This window comes from Agelaius tricolor, unplaced genomic scaffold (genome assembly GCF_023055355.1).
Source record: "Agelaius tricolor isolate 1412-34295 unplaced genomic scaffold, bAgeTri1.0.p SCAF_83, whole genome shotgun sequence".
Classification (NCBI taxonomy): Eukaryota; Metazoa; Chordata; class Aves; order Passeriformes; family Icteridae; genus Agelaius; species Agelaius tricolor.
In genome coordinates, this window is record NW_027269343.1 from 283,625 (window position 1) to 299,031 (window position 15,407).

General features: G+C 44.4%; 1 protein-coding gene across 4 annotated transcripts in view; it reads left to right on the forward strand.

Moving 5' to 3' along the window:
* The window catches only part of AGAP1 (ArfGAP with GTPase domain, ankyrin repeat and PH domain 1), a 324,467-nt gene continuing 309,060 nt past the window's right edge, over positions 1-15,407 (forward strand). For 3 of the 4 annotated variants that reach the window (XM_071418328.1, XM_071418329.1, XM_071418331.1), the window contains exon 1: positions 1-566. In XM_071418328.1, coding sequence (XP_071274429.1) covers positions 404-566 — 163 coding nt within the window. In that variant the 5' untranslated portion in view covers positions 1-403. The remainder of the gene's footprint in view (positions 567-15,407) is intronic. The other variant, XM_071418330.1, reaches the window with a different exon arrangement.

A 15,407-nucleotide genomic window follows, 5' to 3' on the forward strand; every position in this document is an offset into this window, starting at 1 on the left:
GGGGCCCTGACCATTGGCTGCTTCGGGGGCGCGCGCCTGCCGGGGGGGACCCGGCCATTGGCTGGGGGGGGGCGCGCGCGCCGGGGGCGGCGGCGGCAGCGGCAGTACCGGGAGCGGGAGCCGTGAGGGGCTGAGGAGGCGGCGGGACCGCGACCGGCGGAGCAGGACCGCGACCGGGAGCGGGTCCTTCCTCCCACCCTCCATGGGGCCGGGGGCGGCCCTGCCCCGCCCCGCCGCCGCCGTCGTGAAGTGACAGCGCGCTGCGAGGCCAAGGCGCTGCTGCCGGCCCGGCACGGGGCGGGGGGGGGTGTCCGGTGAGTGAGGCGGCGGCGGCGGCCCGGGCTCGCCCCCGCCGCCGCCCGGGGGTCTCGGCGTGAAGGGGCCGGAGCGGAGCGGCCGCGCCATGAACTACCAGCAGCAGCTGGCGAACTCGGCAGCCATCCGGGCCGAGATCCAGCGCTTCGAGTCGGTGCACCCCAACATCTACTCCATCTACGAGCTGCTGGAGCGGGTGGAGGAGCCCGTGCTGCAGAACCAGATCCGCGAGCATGTCATCGCCATCGAAGGTGAGACGGCGGCCCCGGCACGGCGGGGAGAGGGAGCGAGCGGCGCAGGGTGCCCCAAAACCTCCCCCAGCCCCTGGCCCTACACCCCCCAAAACCTCCCCCAGCCCCTGGCCCTACACCCCCCAAAACCTCCCCCAGCCCATGGCCCTGCACTCCCCAAAACCTCCCCCAACCCCTGGCCCTGCACCCCCCAAAACCTCCCCCAGCCCATGGCCCTGCACCCCCCAAAACCTCCGCCAACCCCTGGCCCTGCAGCCCCCGAAGCTTACCCAGGCCATGGCCCTGCGCCCCGAAACCCTCCCGCAGCCCACTGCTCTGCTCCCCCGCACCAAGCGTCCGCCAGTCCTGTTCTCCGTCTCAAGCCTCCCACAGCGCATGGCTCTGTTTATCCATCCCCCCCCGTCCCTTCTCCAAGACCACGGCTCTGTTTATCCATCCTCCCTCAGCCCATGGCTCTGTTTCTTACCCTTCCCTCCCTGCTCCCCTTCTTCCCCCCTACCATTGCCACCCCGTAAATAGCCCTGTCCCCTCCGCTCCGCCTCCTCCATGGCCCTGCTCCCCCTCATCTCCCAAGCCCATGGTCCTGCTCCCCACTTCCCTCCATCTCCCCCTTTCCCCGTGCCCCCCAGCCCGCGGGTCCGGGCTGCCTGTCCTTCCTTCCTCCACCCCTCGTGGCTGGCGTTTTCAGGGAGCAGAAGGTGTTCCCGCTTGGTCCCCATCATTTCCTCGGCGCTGCATGCCCCGGGTGGCCCCTCTGCTGGGATTTGTGGGGTTTAGAAGTTACTCGTGCTACTCGTCTGCCGCTGCTGTGCGGGAGAGCAGCGGGCTCCTTCGGGCTGGGGTACGGTGGAAAGGTGATGCTCGCTTTGCCTGCAGAAGGGTTCGGGAAAATGAAATTTTCTCCGGCGCTCCCTGCAGCATGTGATGGAGACAGTGTGGGGCTGTGGTTTGGTGGTGTGAAGCGGGTAAACAAGACGTGCAGCTGGGTTACAGAGCGGTGTCGGTCTGTGCAGTAGTGTAAAAACAGGTCGGGAGGCAAGATGGAGATAACAGCCCTCTAAGCTTAGATTTATGTGCGTCTATCCCCGCAGGAGCACTACACAGGCTTGAACTGCTTAGGATGCACAAAATAAGGAAAGAAATCACCAGCGTAGGGAAGTCTGCAGATATTTTTTCTTAACTGTCGGTGGAGTTAAAAAGAGCAAACGGTATTGGCTAGGAATATGTATTTTGTGGAGAAATTTATGACTTATTTTGCATGATAACTTGCTGAGCTTCACATCGTGTGCTTTTCCAACTGGAGTATCCTGTCGCTGTTTTGGAAGGGATTCAAGGTAGCAGAGTGTGATGTACAGCAGCTGAGATAGAGCTGCCTAAAACCGTCTTGTGTTGGTGGCCTAGCTGCTCTTTAAATGATATGCAATCAAAACGTCCCGATGGAGAAGCTGCTATTGAGATTGCTGCCTGAAAGATTTATTTGTGTGCCTCTGGAGCAGTGGAGCTTGAATAGACAGAAATCCTGGTTCTTGCAGTTAACATTTTGGGGTTAGTGTGTTGTGTGGCACAGCAGGGAGGCTGGCAGTGCCTGTCACTTATTACAGAGCAGTCCCCAACTCACATCTACATCTGACCAAGTGTGTGCTGGAGATTTGTGCATATTCTCTGCTTTAGCAGTCACTACTGAGACTATGGTGTGGGGCTATCCCCTCCTGAGGGTGCTTTGCCTTTTCTTTCCTCTCCTGAGCAGTTTAAAACTTATTAATACATCTGGTGGGAAGCACTGTCCCCTTCTCTGTGCTGCTGCTGTTTGGATTTCTGTGGGATGGATGATGCCTGCAGCAGAGCGTTTTTTCAAGTGGTAATTAATACATGTTTCTGTGGTATAAACGTGTTTGTGAATAAGATGCTTGGGCTCCAGTGATGTGCCAGGCTTGTGTGGAAGTGGGAGGAGGATGTGGAGCACTGGATGTAGTTATCTCCTTAGCATGTGACTCGTGATAGTCTTTTCATGTATTAATGATTTCTGTTACCTAACTGTGGCTCAGCTCATTTGTCAATCACAAAAGACTTGAAAACCAAAATAGCAGTCTAAAAACATGTTTCAAGAGCTGAGAGGATGAGTAAAACCTTCACAGATAATTTGCTGTCTAACTTTTATTGGACACTGAGTCATGAGAGCAGTAGCTCTGATAGCTGGGAACGATTTCTCTAGAAAATGAATGTATTGTATGTCTTCTGAGGGCTCTTCAGCTAGCTCTTAAATATTTAAAAATGGAATAGTTGCAGAGTTAGAGATAAAACAACAACTCCTCACCCCTTTGGATTACAACTCCGCCAGGCTGTATTTTTGGGTAAACCTCCTTTAGCTAACTCTTTCTCACTGATAGCAGCTTTTAAATCCGTGTGGTAGTGCCATGTGTTGCATGTAGGAAAAACAGACATTTGGCTTGTGGTGGTTGCCTTCCAATTTTGCTGCAAAGAGCTTAGTGTTGTACTGATAACTCCCCAAATCACAAAATCCTTTAACCTCAGGGTACTTGAGGTTCACTGACAGGAATTGTGGTGTGCTTGGCATGTGGCTGCTGTGAGAAAATACCAAGGGACTTCCTGGAAGAGTTCCTTCCACTGCAAGGAGAACTGTACCCCGTAAAGAGAAGAGTATAGTCTTGTTAAGTTCAGGCTGCTTTAAACATCAACTCCAGCCTACATGTGCTCCTTGAACTGCTCATTTAATACTCTCCTGCTCAAGAGAGGTTTGACAGCTCTGGAGAAGAACATGCTTGGAATTTTAAGCAATTTGGGACTTTCAGTGGAGTTCCTATTACTGATTCCTAGAGTTTTCTTTCCTATGTAGAGTGGCACTGTCTTTCCAGCACTTCAGGTTTTATTGGCAGTGTAAACCCTCTTCCTTTTTACATTTGGAGTTCCTCTTACATTTGGAGTTCATAGGGGTGTCTGGGCATACTTGCTGGACCAAAGACTGTTGAAATAATCTGAGATTCGAATTCTCCCTTCAGCAGCAGTTGTTTATATTCAAGTGCAAGAGTGCTATCTAATATGAAGGGAGCAAGTGCTAAACTGGGTCCTGAATTGATTTGTCCTTCCTTTTTTGCAGAGATTTCTTGCCTTGTGTTATTCTAAGTTACATGTGATACTGGATAAAACAGTTCTGGGTGACAATACTTCATGACTTTTTCCTCAGTGGATAAAGGTGCTGAAATAAAAGTGGGCTGCTTCCAGGTTCTTGCATGTCTCACAGTTGCAGAGCCAACAGTTGAAAAGCATTTGTTCTGTATTTTTTGTAGGAAGTTCATGCTAACTAGCCAATCAGTTTTACAGTAACTTAGACTGTTATATTACTTTAAGGACGGTGTAATTAATATTATTAATCTGTTACACAGACTTTACCATAGTAAAATCTGCCTTCCCATGTTCTGTAGTTCACAGCACCGCTGCTTGGTCAACATTAAACATTCCTTGTAGCAAGGATGTTGTGTGCTTAGAAACAGGGAGAGAAAATATGAATTGGTTTCAGTGGTCTTTGGGGTACTGAAAATATTCTGAGGTTTCACGGTGTGGTGATCTGCAAGGGTAGGTAACAGCTGAATATGTCAGTTCCAGTTTCTCACCATCCAGGCTCAGACTAGCACTCTATTTTTATAAACTTTAGCAAGATGGAAAACCAAAGAAAGATGGTGAAAAATCTAATTTTTAATGCTTCATAAAAAGGCTTTAAAACACTTTAGCCAAGATGATGTACACATTATTAATAGTCTATAAAAATATTAATATACTTAGTACTAACATGCTGATGCAGCAGGTGTTGAGCATCTCAAGTAGCTTTTATTTATTTATTTATTTATTTAAGGGGAAATTATTGCTTTAACTGGTAAGAATACCATACCAGACATCATGTAGGTATGAATTGCTGTGTTCCAGAGCATTTTGTGGTCTTTATTCTAGTTTTTCTGTTAAAAGTAAATTTTTAAAAAGCATGTTGTAAATGCGAATTTTAATTTTGAAATGATGATTATTAAGTGATTGTGAAAAAATAATTGAAGTCTTAGGGGAAATGAGATTGTACATTAGAAATAACTTGCTCAAGGCAGTGCAAAGATACACTGGCAAGTGTGTGGGTGGGAGAAAATGGGAGAAGGTACAAACCTTGCTTTATTTTTTTCCTTCTGGTCACTTTTAAAAGTACTGTTTGCTGAAAATAAAGTAATTCAGGGTGGAGCTAAAACTCTTGAAGTACCTGAGCCTTAGAGGCATCTGATTGTTGTAGCCCTCCAACTTTGCAGCCCCTTGGATGCTGGCATTGAGTCTGTTGAGAGCAATGTTACAGCAGGAGCCATACTCAGTGTTGGGTTGAGGCAGCAGTGGTGTCTAAACACTTCTGCTGCTATTGAAGGCTGAGACAAATGATTGAAAAATGCATGTGCTGCAAAAGCATCGCTCTCTCTAGGGAAATAGAACTGTTCAGGCCAGCTTAGACAGGGCTTGGAGCAGGCTGGGATAGTGGAAGGTGTCCCTGCCCGTGGCAGGGGGTGTAATGGGATGGGCTTTAAGGTCCCTTCCAGCCCAAACCATTCTGGGAGTCTCTGGGTACTCGTTCCATTATTTCAATACATCGAGGGAATGGTGGCATAGTTCAGCTATTTAGGTATCACTGACCAAAGCTGAAGAAACCTTTCTCAGATATCTGATGAAACAACTGCATCTAGAAACCACAATAGCAATTGGCCTCTTTGAGCTTTTGTTATGTTTGCATCTTGGAACTGTGGCTCAAACTGTGTGATTTGTCAGATCAATCTGATTCTCCCAACAGCCATCTTGTTTCAGATTGCTGGGTGAGCACAGCAGAGCATGGCAATGTGCTGTTTTTGTTGGTTTGCTGGGGGATTAAATCCAGGTGATTCAGGTGTGGGGAATCTGCCCACAGAGCGGGTGAGTAAGTGTATCCAGGTGGATTCTGAGCTTGCACAAACACAGTGAGCATTGGCTTGGCTGAGGATTGTTTCCTGTCACAGCCAGGGCAATGTGCTGGGGGCAAGTCTCTTAATGCTCTTTTCTGCTGATTGTGCACCTTTGTGTCCTGAGCTGTTAACCTGCCTCAAAGGTAACATTCAGAGGGTGCTGAGGCCCTGGCACAGGGTGCCCAGAGCAGCTGTGGCTGCCCCTGGATCCCTGGAAGTGTTCAAGGCCAGGTTGGACATGGCTTGGAGCAGCCTGGGATAGTGAGATAGTCCCTGCCCATGGCAGGGGGTGGAATTGGATGATCTTGAAGGTCCCTTCCAAACCAAACCATTCTGTGATCTACTCTTGTTGTCTGTAGACCTCCAGTGTGAAGAAGTTGGTGAGATGCAGCACGTTTTGCTGTTTGTGTAGCTCATATGCAAATGGAAAGATATTTCTTTTTAATGCTGAAGATGTCAGACTCCAGCATGTAGGTAAATGAGAAGATTCAAATGTGCGATATTAACTGTACTTGCAGGGTAAACTAAAAACTAGTTTTGATAGCTGTGTCTGAAGTTCCTGGAATGTCTTATTCTGGCTTTAAATTATACGCTTCACTGCTGTTCTCTGCAAAAGCTGCATGATTAAATATCAGCTGCTTTTGAGCAAGCGCAGAAGACTTCCAGATCAGGAGGAAAGCCTTAAACCATTAACTGCTGAGGATAACTTCTTTCCCCGGGGCACAAAAGGAGACCTGCTGTGGATCAGCTGATGTTGGTGGAGCAAACGTGTAGTGAGGCTTTGGAGTTTTCAGGGAGTGTGCCGGGCCTTCTCCCACCGTTTGCTTTGGGGGATTAGTTGAAAGCAGCAGGCAATAATGCTGATACAAGGGTTCGTGCTGCTGTGTATACATACCACTGTTTTTATTTCTATTTAAATTGGCAAATGAGTCCTGCTCCCCGAGAGGGGCACTCGGCAGTGCAGCAGACAGGACATTGGATTTGCTTTTGCTCAGCTTGGGCTCTTGGGAAAAGGAAACACTTTGGAAGCTGGGTTGCTGTGTTTGTGTTCTGCATTGTACTGAGCACTAACAAATGGCAGTTGTGGTTTCCGGGAGGTGACATCGGTGCTCAAGCTAAGTGTCTTCACAGGACTTATCTTCCAATTAGGAGAAGTGCTTCTTTTCCAGCACTTGAAGCAGCCATGGGCTTAGCCTGAACTTTGCCACCTGAAGGAATAGGTTTGTTTCTTTGATCATGCTGTGAAACCTTGTATCCTCACCTCAGTTATGTCATTAATTGCTAATATTTAAGGGATGCAGTTATAACTGTAAGGCTGCAGTATGTTTGTAAGTGAAATTAAAAAATCCCACATGCTTTTTGGCTAATAAGAGAGGCTTGGAGTAGTGCCAGGCAGTTGAACAACTCCCCAGACTTCAGGAATACTCTGTTCTCCACTGTATCACCACTGGGATTGGTTTTGTCCTTACCAATGAGCAAGGTGAATGGTAGTGTTGATATTTTTAGCAAATCTTTGAAGAAAAGGTAATGTAAGCTCCAGAAAAATCTCAGAACTCAGTTGCATCTCAACTGTGTGACCTTTTGCAGACAGTGCATTTCAAACATCCCTTTCTGCAATTGTTAGTTTTTATGTGAGGGGTTTTTTGTGTGACCTTCGTACGCACGGCTTTATATCAGTTGTGGAACAAATCCAAAATGATTGCTTAGTAATCTACAGTGGATAAAGTTTTCTGTTCTGAGACAGCAAGTGGTATATTCAATAGTTTTGATAATCCTGATGTCTCTGGCAGTAAGAGATTTGTCTTCTGTTATATTAGTTTTTGTCCTTGACTGCCTTCAAGCACTGTTTGTACTTTGAGTCACCTGTACTGAGGGAGAACTGTGGCTCAGCTTCTCTTTTGTGTACCTGCCTGTCCTCACACCATGAAACAGAGCAAAGGCAGTGCCAGATGTGGACAAGTTGGGATGCTGCTGACTTTTGATGTTTGACTTCTGTGATTTCTGTACCAATGGAGACTGAAAAGGAGGGTGATTTTAACCTAGTGTCTGTAAGGAGAGACTTTTCAACCACTTCCTAGTAGGTTTTGATCTGAAGTTGTTTGCAGTTAATTGTGATTCTCTTGTAATTGTGCTAAGGTTATAAATGCAGCATAAATCTTGTGATCCGTGTTAGAAATAAGGTAATGTCTCACTTACATGTATTTTGGCTACCAGGCATCTGTGATTTCTTAGAAAGTTTGTTTTAAATCTTAGTCCCAAGGTGGAAATGGTGAGGATGTCAGGTTTTCTTGGTGGTGGTGAGTCCATTGTGGGCAGCTGGCAATTCCAAAGCCCTCTGGAAGTATTTAATCATTTTTTTCTTAAGTGGGTAGAAGCAGATGTGTTACTTAATCAGTATGTGCACATTCAGCCTCATTAATGCAATTTCAGGATCCTGACTAATCTATTTGGATCCTGCATAGTGGTACAGATGACAGGGTGTTAAGATAGTGGTGCATTTCTAAACCAGAGAATGACTTGTTCTTTCACTTTTCTTTCTTACTGCTTAAAGAAGCTTCAGTTAACCACCTCAGGAAGCCAGAGCTAAAACCACAAGGTTGATCTGTGTGAAAGATGTAATTTCAGTGTTTCCTTTGTAGCTTTACTAGTTTACATGGTTGGATAATGAATGTAAACCCAATGATGAGGCAGTTACTTTGTTTGGTAATTTCCCCTTTTATCCCAAAGAAAGATACAGGCAAGCAAAGAGACTCTGGGGAGCACTGGAATTGAATCTATAGCTTTGTGTGTATTGCTTTGTGTTTGTCTGTGAGAAGCTTAAATTTTCAATTTTTTTTCATTGCTTAAAGGGATTGAGAAACTGTTTATAGCTTAAACCAAATCAATGCTCAACATGACTTAACTCAAAACCTCGACTTGGTAGTGCTTACATTTTCTATTAAACTAAAACCACAGATGTTGTTCCTTTTAGTAAATTCCTTATTAATTCTCCCACTGTCTCTATAATTTACAACTGCCTTCTCCAATTCCCTAACCAGAGGAAGGAATGACACAGCCAGGCAGTCACTGTGGCAGGGTTTTGTAGCATCAGGACTGGGTTATACAGATACAGCAGGTTCGAATGTGAGAGATCCTTATCTTTGTTTGAGCTTCTCATGCTCAGGACAGCAGCCAGGACGCCTGTCTTTTTGGTATCACAGCAACTGTGCTCTCCAGAGGAAATATGCTAAAAGCATGGCACTGGAATGCCCAGACAGCAATCATTTAAATGGATCCTATTTAACCTGGCAAGTGCTGCTGTGTCTGAGTTAACCCCTTGTGTGCCAGGAGCTGTTTGCATCACTTGGGCAACATCCCAGCTCGGGTGCCTGGCACGTGAATTTAGAGATGGCCAGTGGACAAATGAGGAATTTTCTGCCTGGTTAGAATCATCTTGGACTTGAAAGTTTTAGTGTTGAAGAGATGTTACTTCTCCTGTTTTTCTTTTTTTCCCCCCCCTAAATTCTCCCCCAGTATCTGTGGAACCCTTTGTTAGAGCATCTCTAACAGCACGAAGCTGTGTTGGGGATGTTTGGGTCAGATTTTAGGAAGAGATTCTTCCCCCAGAGGGTGCTGGGCATTGCCCAGGCTCCCCAGGCAATGGGCACAGCCCCAAGGCTGCCAGAGCTCCAGGAGGGTTTGGACAATGCTCCCAGGGATGCCCAGGGTGGGATTGTTGGGGTGTCTGTGCAGGACAGGGGTTGCATCAATGATCCTTGTGGATCAGGATTATTCCAGCTCAGGAGATTCTGTGGTTCTGGAGGGTGACCTTGCTGTGCAAGATCAGACAGTGTTTGGACAGCTGCTGTTTTTCATCCAGCAGTGAATTTCCTCAAAGATACACCAGCCAAAATCAGGGAAATGCTCCATAACTAGGGAGGTGAGGAAGGAGATTGAAATGTTTTAAGGCTGTGGATGGATTGATAAACATGAAGTTGAAATACATGTCCAGGTCCAGGAAACAATCTTAAGTAGGCTTGCCTAGAAACTTGGGGAGGGTAGTTTTAGAGCTATGTGGAAAGGATCTAGGAGGGTTCTCACAGCATAAAAATGATTATGGCTTTGCAGTTTAAATCTGCTGCTCTGAACTAGGTTAGCAGGTACCAATTGATGGAATGGTCCTTTCCCCACCTGCTTTCTGTACTGCTACAGTCAGAATTACTCATTCAGTGAAATTGCTTGAGGTGGCTTGAACGTTTATAGTAATTTTCATGTCTCCAAGGCAAAAATCAGGTCATCCCTCAGCCTTCCTGTGGCAGCTGTAGCACATGAATGCAGGCAAGAAATCCATAAAGCCAATTTATGGCAGGAACCGATGGCACTTCTTGTCATAGACTTGGCCTAAGAAATTACCTGTGTTGCTTTCAAAAAGTTGATCTGACTGCAGGGTGCAAAGGATCTCTTGGAAACTCATTTCATCCATTTAGTAATGCTGGAATAGTAAGAGGGAGTAATTGAGCTGCCATTGGATTCCTAGGTTAGAATATTGATGTCTTTTCTTTTGTAAATTTTATGTAATGGTCTGAGTTAGGCTTCAGTGACTGAGTTGTTCCCGAAGTGGAAAGAGAAAACATTAATTAATATTAGGTCATAGTAAACTATTCCAGACATAGTACAGCTCATGGAGAGGCCTAGTAGGTGTTTATATTTAGATGAGGTGATGTGACATGACAAATTTGGCCTGGTAAGAAATAATCAAAAGTCAGAGATAGGCACTTACTATCACTGAAGTGACATACAGCTTAATATCTACTGCTGTGGGAGGCAGGTTATGGAGGAGGTATGGAGAGAGAAAAAGATGGGCTGTAAATCTCTGATTTGGATCACTGTTGAGCACTAAAACTAGAATGATAGCTTGGAAAGTCTTAAGAGATGTGAGTATTTGATTGTGAGGATTCTGATAATAAAAAATCACTTTGTCATGAATTGCACTACCTCTGTTTCTGGCCAGAAGGTGTTATTGCTTGTGCTGCCAAGGGTACAATTGTCAACTATCAAATCTAATAAATAATGACAATGAAGGAAAATAATGTACCATTGCTGTCATGAACATAAAATCAATGATGTAGCAGAGTTTAAAGTGCTTTTGTAGTAAAGCTTTGTTCATATTTTCAATACATGCTAAAGAATTAATAGGATTATTTTCTTTCCACTGTGAATAAAGCCAAGTAATAGTTTTCCTGCCTAAAATCAGTTTTGGATTGCTGTTCAGGCTTGGGGTTGAAAGATCTCTGGGAGTCCCTGGGCCAGCTTCTGAGCCCCTGCACAGGGTGGTGACATGAATGATGGATGATGAGACTGTAAGAATTGACAATTGTGCTGGTATGTCCTGAATACAGCAAAATCTATAACTGCAGCCTGAGTGCAGGTGGGACCTTGCTGGGGTGGTTTATCATTTTCCCATGGCAGTTCTGCTACTTGAATGGCAAGCTGTAGTTCCACCCTTGGAGCTGGGTAAATGAAAGCAAGGAGGAGCAGAAACAAGCTGAGGAAAACGATTCCTATACCCTGAGGCAACTCATCCATTTAGTCCCCTTTCATTATTTTTCTCATGCAAAATAAGAGTCTAATTTTAACCTGCATTAATTAAGCTTCAAAAATGCCTCACCGCTATGAGGCTGTGGCATTTTAGAGCATCTGGATGTACAACAGTACATCAGTTATTGGATGGAAGGCTGTTGGCTTACTTGAAAATGAACTTTAGGTAGGGTTGGGCACAGCAAAGGCTGGGCTGAGTACCGGGGGAGGATGGGTGTGGGTGTTGGGTGCCAGGTGATCAGTACCTACAGCAGACACCTGCCTGGATAGCTGCCTAAGAGCTGATAAAAGTTGGATTGGAGCTGGGCTCAGGAGCCCTAGGTGCCTTCCAGGAAGACATCACTTCTCTGGGAATATTTTGCTTGCAGGAACATCTTGCTTCCCGCATAATAGGCTTCAGTCAGAGGGATGCTGGTTTGATTTATGGTGGTAATTGGCGTGGTAGTTGATGTGAACTGCATGTACTAATTGCTCACTTGCTACTCCTCTCCAAATTATCTGACAAAAGCTTTTAGGATGGAGCATTACATGTGTTTTAAAACTGGTCTGCAGACAAATGTAAACAATTGTTTTGCTTTAAATGCCGAATTCAAGTGCTGGTCCATTTTAGTCACTGTAATGTTAAATGAGAAATTCAGTGGCTTTCATGTAGTCTCGTTGTTGTTCTTTGTGGGATTTAAACAACAGCTGAAAAAATATTCCAGAACATGCTTCCCCTCCCCTTTAAGCTGGAAAATTGCCATCATCTATGTGGTAATAGTTTTTGTGTGTTATCTATATGGTGAAGGCAGAGCATGTCTGTCTGTGCAGCTTTATGTAATGGAAAACACGGTGTGCCTTTTGAGGTGGTGGTGCTGATGTCAGTGCAGCAAAAACTGCAGTGGGAAAACATAAGGAAGATAAAATGGAGATATTCATGCAATGTTGGGATAATGAAGGTATTTTGGCTGTGATTCTAGTAGAGGATATGTGCTTTGACTATTTTGCTGTGTAAACCAATGAAGTTTAATATAAACCAGAGAGATTTTGTATTTCCAGGCTGATAGGGAAAATCCTGATTTTAGATTATGGGATGCAGTAGTCTAAAGAGATGACTTTTACCTTTTCTTAAATAAGGCAAGAGCTGTTTCAGGAAGGAGCTGATTCTTCAGACTGAGAATTGTACAGGCTGCTCTGTGTGAATGGGGAGGATTGCTGTGCTTCTGTAACATATTGGATTAAAGTGGGTGTTTGACAAAATGAGCATTAATCTATCTCAAACTTAATATTTCAAGGTGATTTAGACACTTCAATCATATCAAATTTTCTAATTTGAGCCTGACTGGCTTGCTCTCACAGCAAGCACTGAAATGAGATTACAGACAGCTGAAAGAAATTAGTCAATTTGGAAGCAAAAAACATTTAAATACAGGTGTTTGGCTGTGATTTGAATATAGCCTGTCAACAGCAAGAGGCAAAATACCTCAGTGACCTAAAAAGTGCAAATATGTCCCTTTAGGGATTACTTGTTGTTAGGTAATGACATGTTATTAAAATTAAAGCTCACATTTATATCCCTTGATTTGCTAAGTAGGCCAATAGCTTTTTAAAATCCTGGTTGATAAATGGGGAAAATGAATTTTGTCAGAATTTGTAGGGACGCAGGTAACTACTGCTGGTGTTTTGGATGATTATTTTTTAAATTAATATGTAAATAAGGTGGTGTACTCAGGCTGAACCAGCTACCTGCTAGAAGCTTGAATACAAATGCCATCATCTTGGAGGAAAGCAGCACTGGAGTGTTTTAGAAGTTGTCTGGTATTCCTGAATTCCAGTGGAAAGTGCTGTCAGAGGAACCTGTGTTACCATGCAACATGGAGACATTTCTCCTCCTTGCCTGACATTCTGCAGCTGCTTTTGTGTTGTTCTCATACTGTTTCTGTACTCAGTAGGTGGAAATATTGCCTGCTAGGTAAGTGGTGATATTTGATAAAAGCTGGTGAGTGATGCCACATTAGGGAAATGAAATATGGATAAATTACAATTACAGATGGGATTAGATCTTATTCAAACAAGATCATTGAGGATGTAAGTAAAAAAAAAATAATCCAAAATAACAAGCTGCTACAAACAGCAGTGAACACAGTTGTGTAATTCTGTGTTCTTCCTGAGAATGAACAGTGTCTGTTATTTCAGCATCTGTCTCTTGTTTGCCTCTGTGAACTTGATGCCATCAATAAAAAGGCTGTTCCTATCTAGGTATGCCAGCAGAGACTGGACATTTATTGTCCTCAGGGTAATATATTCCCTGGACAGGGATTAAGGTGCAGGTTTCAGTGGGAATAGTGTGTGGAGAACACTACAGAGTGCCAGAAAAACCCTCTGCTACCCTGTGACTCTTTGTTTGGGTTGGTGTCTGTTATAATCACTCTTGGGTCCTTGGCTTGTGTGATGGGTCTGCTCTGAGGATCACCTCTGGATTGAGGAAAATTGTTACCTGTGGGTGTAACAGGCACTTCTTACACATTCAGGAGTTAAAAACTAAAATCAAGAACAAGTGTAGTGGGCTTGAACTTGAAGATACCTGATTGAAATTTAGATAAAGGTCTAGAAAAGCAGCAGTGATGGCAACAGGGTAATACTGATTATGAACTGTCCTCCAGATTGTGTATAGCCAAATTGTTGTTGTATTACCATCCTATACAGACTCAAATAGTAAAAAAGCAAAGAATTAGACAAGACTAATTTTAGTCCAGTTTTTCAAGCAGAATGTAAAACCTGAGTCTTAGGAGATAGTACAGTAAGCATCTGGAAAATGTTGCCTCTGTAGTAGTGACAGTGGCTCATCTCTTGGCATCCACGGTGGGTTTTGTGTTTTGGGTGCTGTGGCCAAGCTACTGCAGGAGCAATTCCACATTGAGCAGAGGGAACTGAAAGCTCAGTGTGGTTGCTGCCGGCCCTAGAGCTTGAATCAATTGCTAAAAATGTACATGCAGATGTGTCTGTCTGCAACCCAAAACACCTGAGGGAAGAGCAATGGACTTGGAAAGCCTGGGAGCTGTGTATGGAGAGCTCAGTTTGGTTTGATGTCCTCGGGAATGTGGGCAAGTGGAAGCTCTGATGCTGCTGAGGGATGTGACCATCATGGGGAGAGAGTGTGAGATTTGATTTCTAGCTGTAATAGCTTATAGGTAATTCCTGTGGAGCTGTAAAAATGGATTTGAATGGTCAAGATAGATGTATATGCTTGAGCTGTGGGATAGTGAGTGGTTTCCTCACTTGCAAAGGAGCATTTTTTGCTCAGAGTTTGCCTCCAAGCAGGACAAACAGGCCATTGAACATAGGTGGTGGCTGGAATGCAGCAGCTTCAGTGTACATTGCTTTTACTCTCCCAAACTTCTTGAGTGCTTGCAGGCTGTTGGCTTCTGGAAGCAAAAAGAAGCCAAATTCTTGTAATAGTCAAGGACAAACAGCTGTTCTGGGAGACTTTGAGATAGGAACTAAAATGACATAACTTGAGAGAATTTTGAAGGCTTCTGGATTATCACTTTAGTGTGCTTGCATGTTGTGAAGGGATTTGCTGGATCCAGTTCTCCTTCTGGTCCCTGTGATTGCCAACTTTCTGACCAATTTCTGTATTTAGACATTTATATGTGCTATGTGATAATGAGCAGCTGATGTGAAAGCAAATATTTTTAACTGCTTGGCACTTGTTTAATTTGGATCCTAGGTCCACTTGTCAGCAAATGTATGAATTTGGAGTTAACTTTTACCTGTTTAAAATGAAACCCAGTGTGTTAATTCCTTTAAAAGAGCAGTAAATCAAATTACTTGTATTTGTGTTGCATTCAAGTGGGAGGTGATGGGGAGTATTTCTAAGAAGGAATAGATGAGGGCTAATGACAAATTGTGGTACAAGATGGAAATAACTGAGATTGAAAATCAGATCTGTTCTCTGTAATGTTTTTCATCCAGGGGCTGACTTGCATAAAAGGCAATAAACTGTTTGAGCTTCTGCTCTTTGTTTACTCTTGAGGAGGTGGAAGCTTTATGTAGGGAAAAGGACTCAGAATTTGTTGTCTTCTTATAACATGTGGCTGATTGCTAATCTTATGGAAATGATGTATTGAGCAGATGAGACCTGATTAATAATAAATAAAGATGCTGAGAGTGATTTGGGTGGGGGGGAATTAAGCTTTTCTTTTAATTCTTGTTAAACCCCCACAGAGTAAAGCCTCTTTACGCTAGTCAGGTAAGCATAGTCTGTAACCTGAGGATTATATTACTCTGCTCCTTTGTGCCTTAGAGT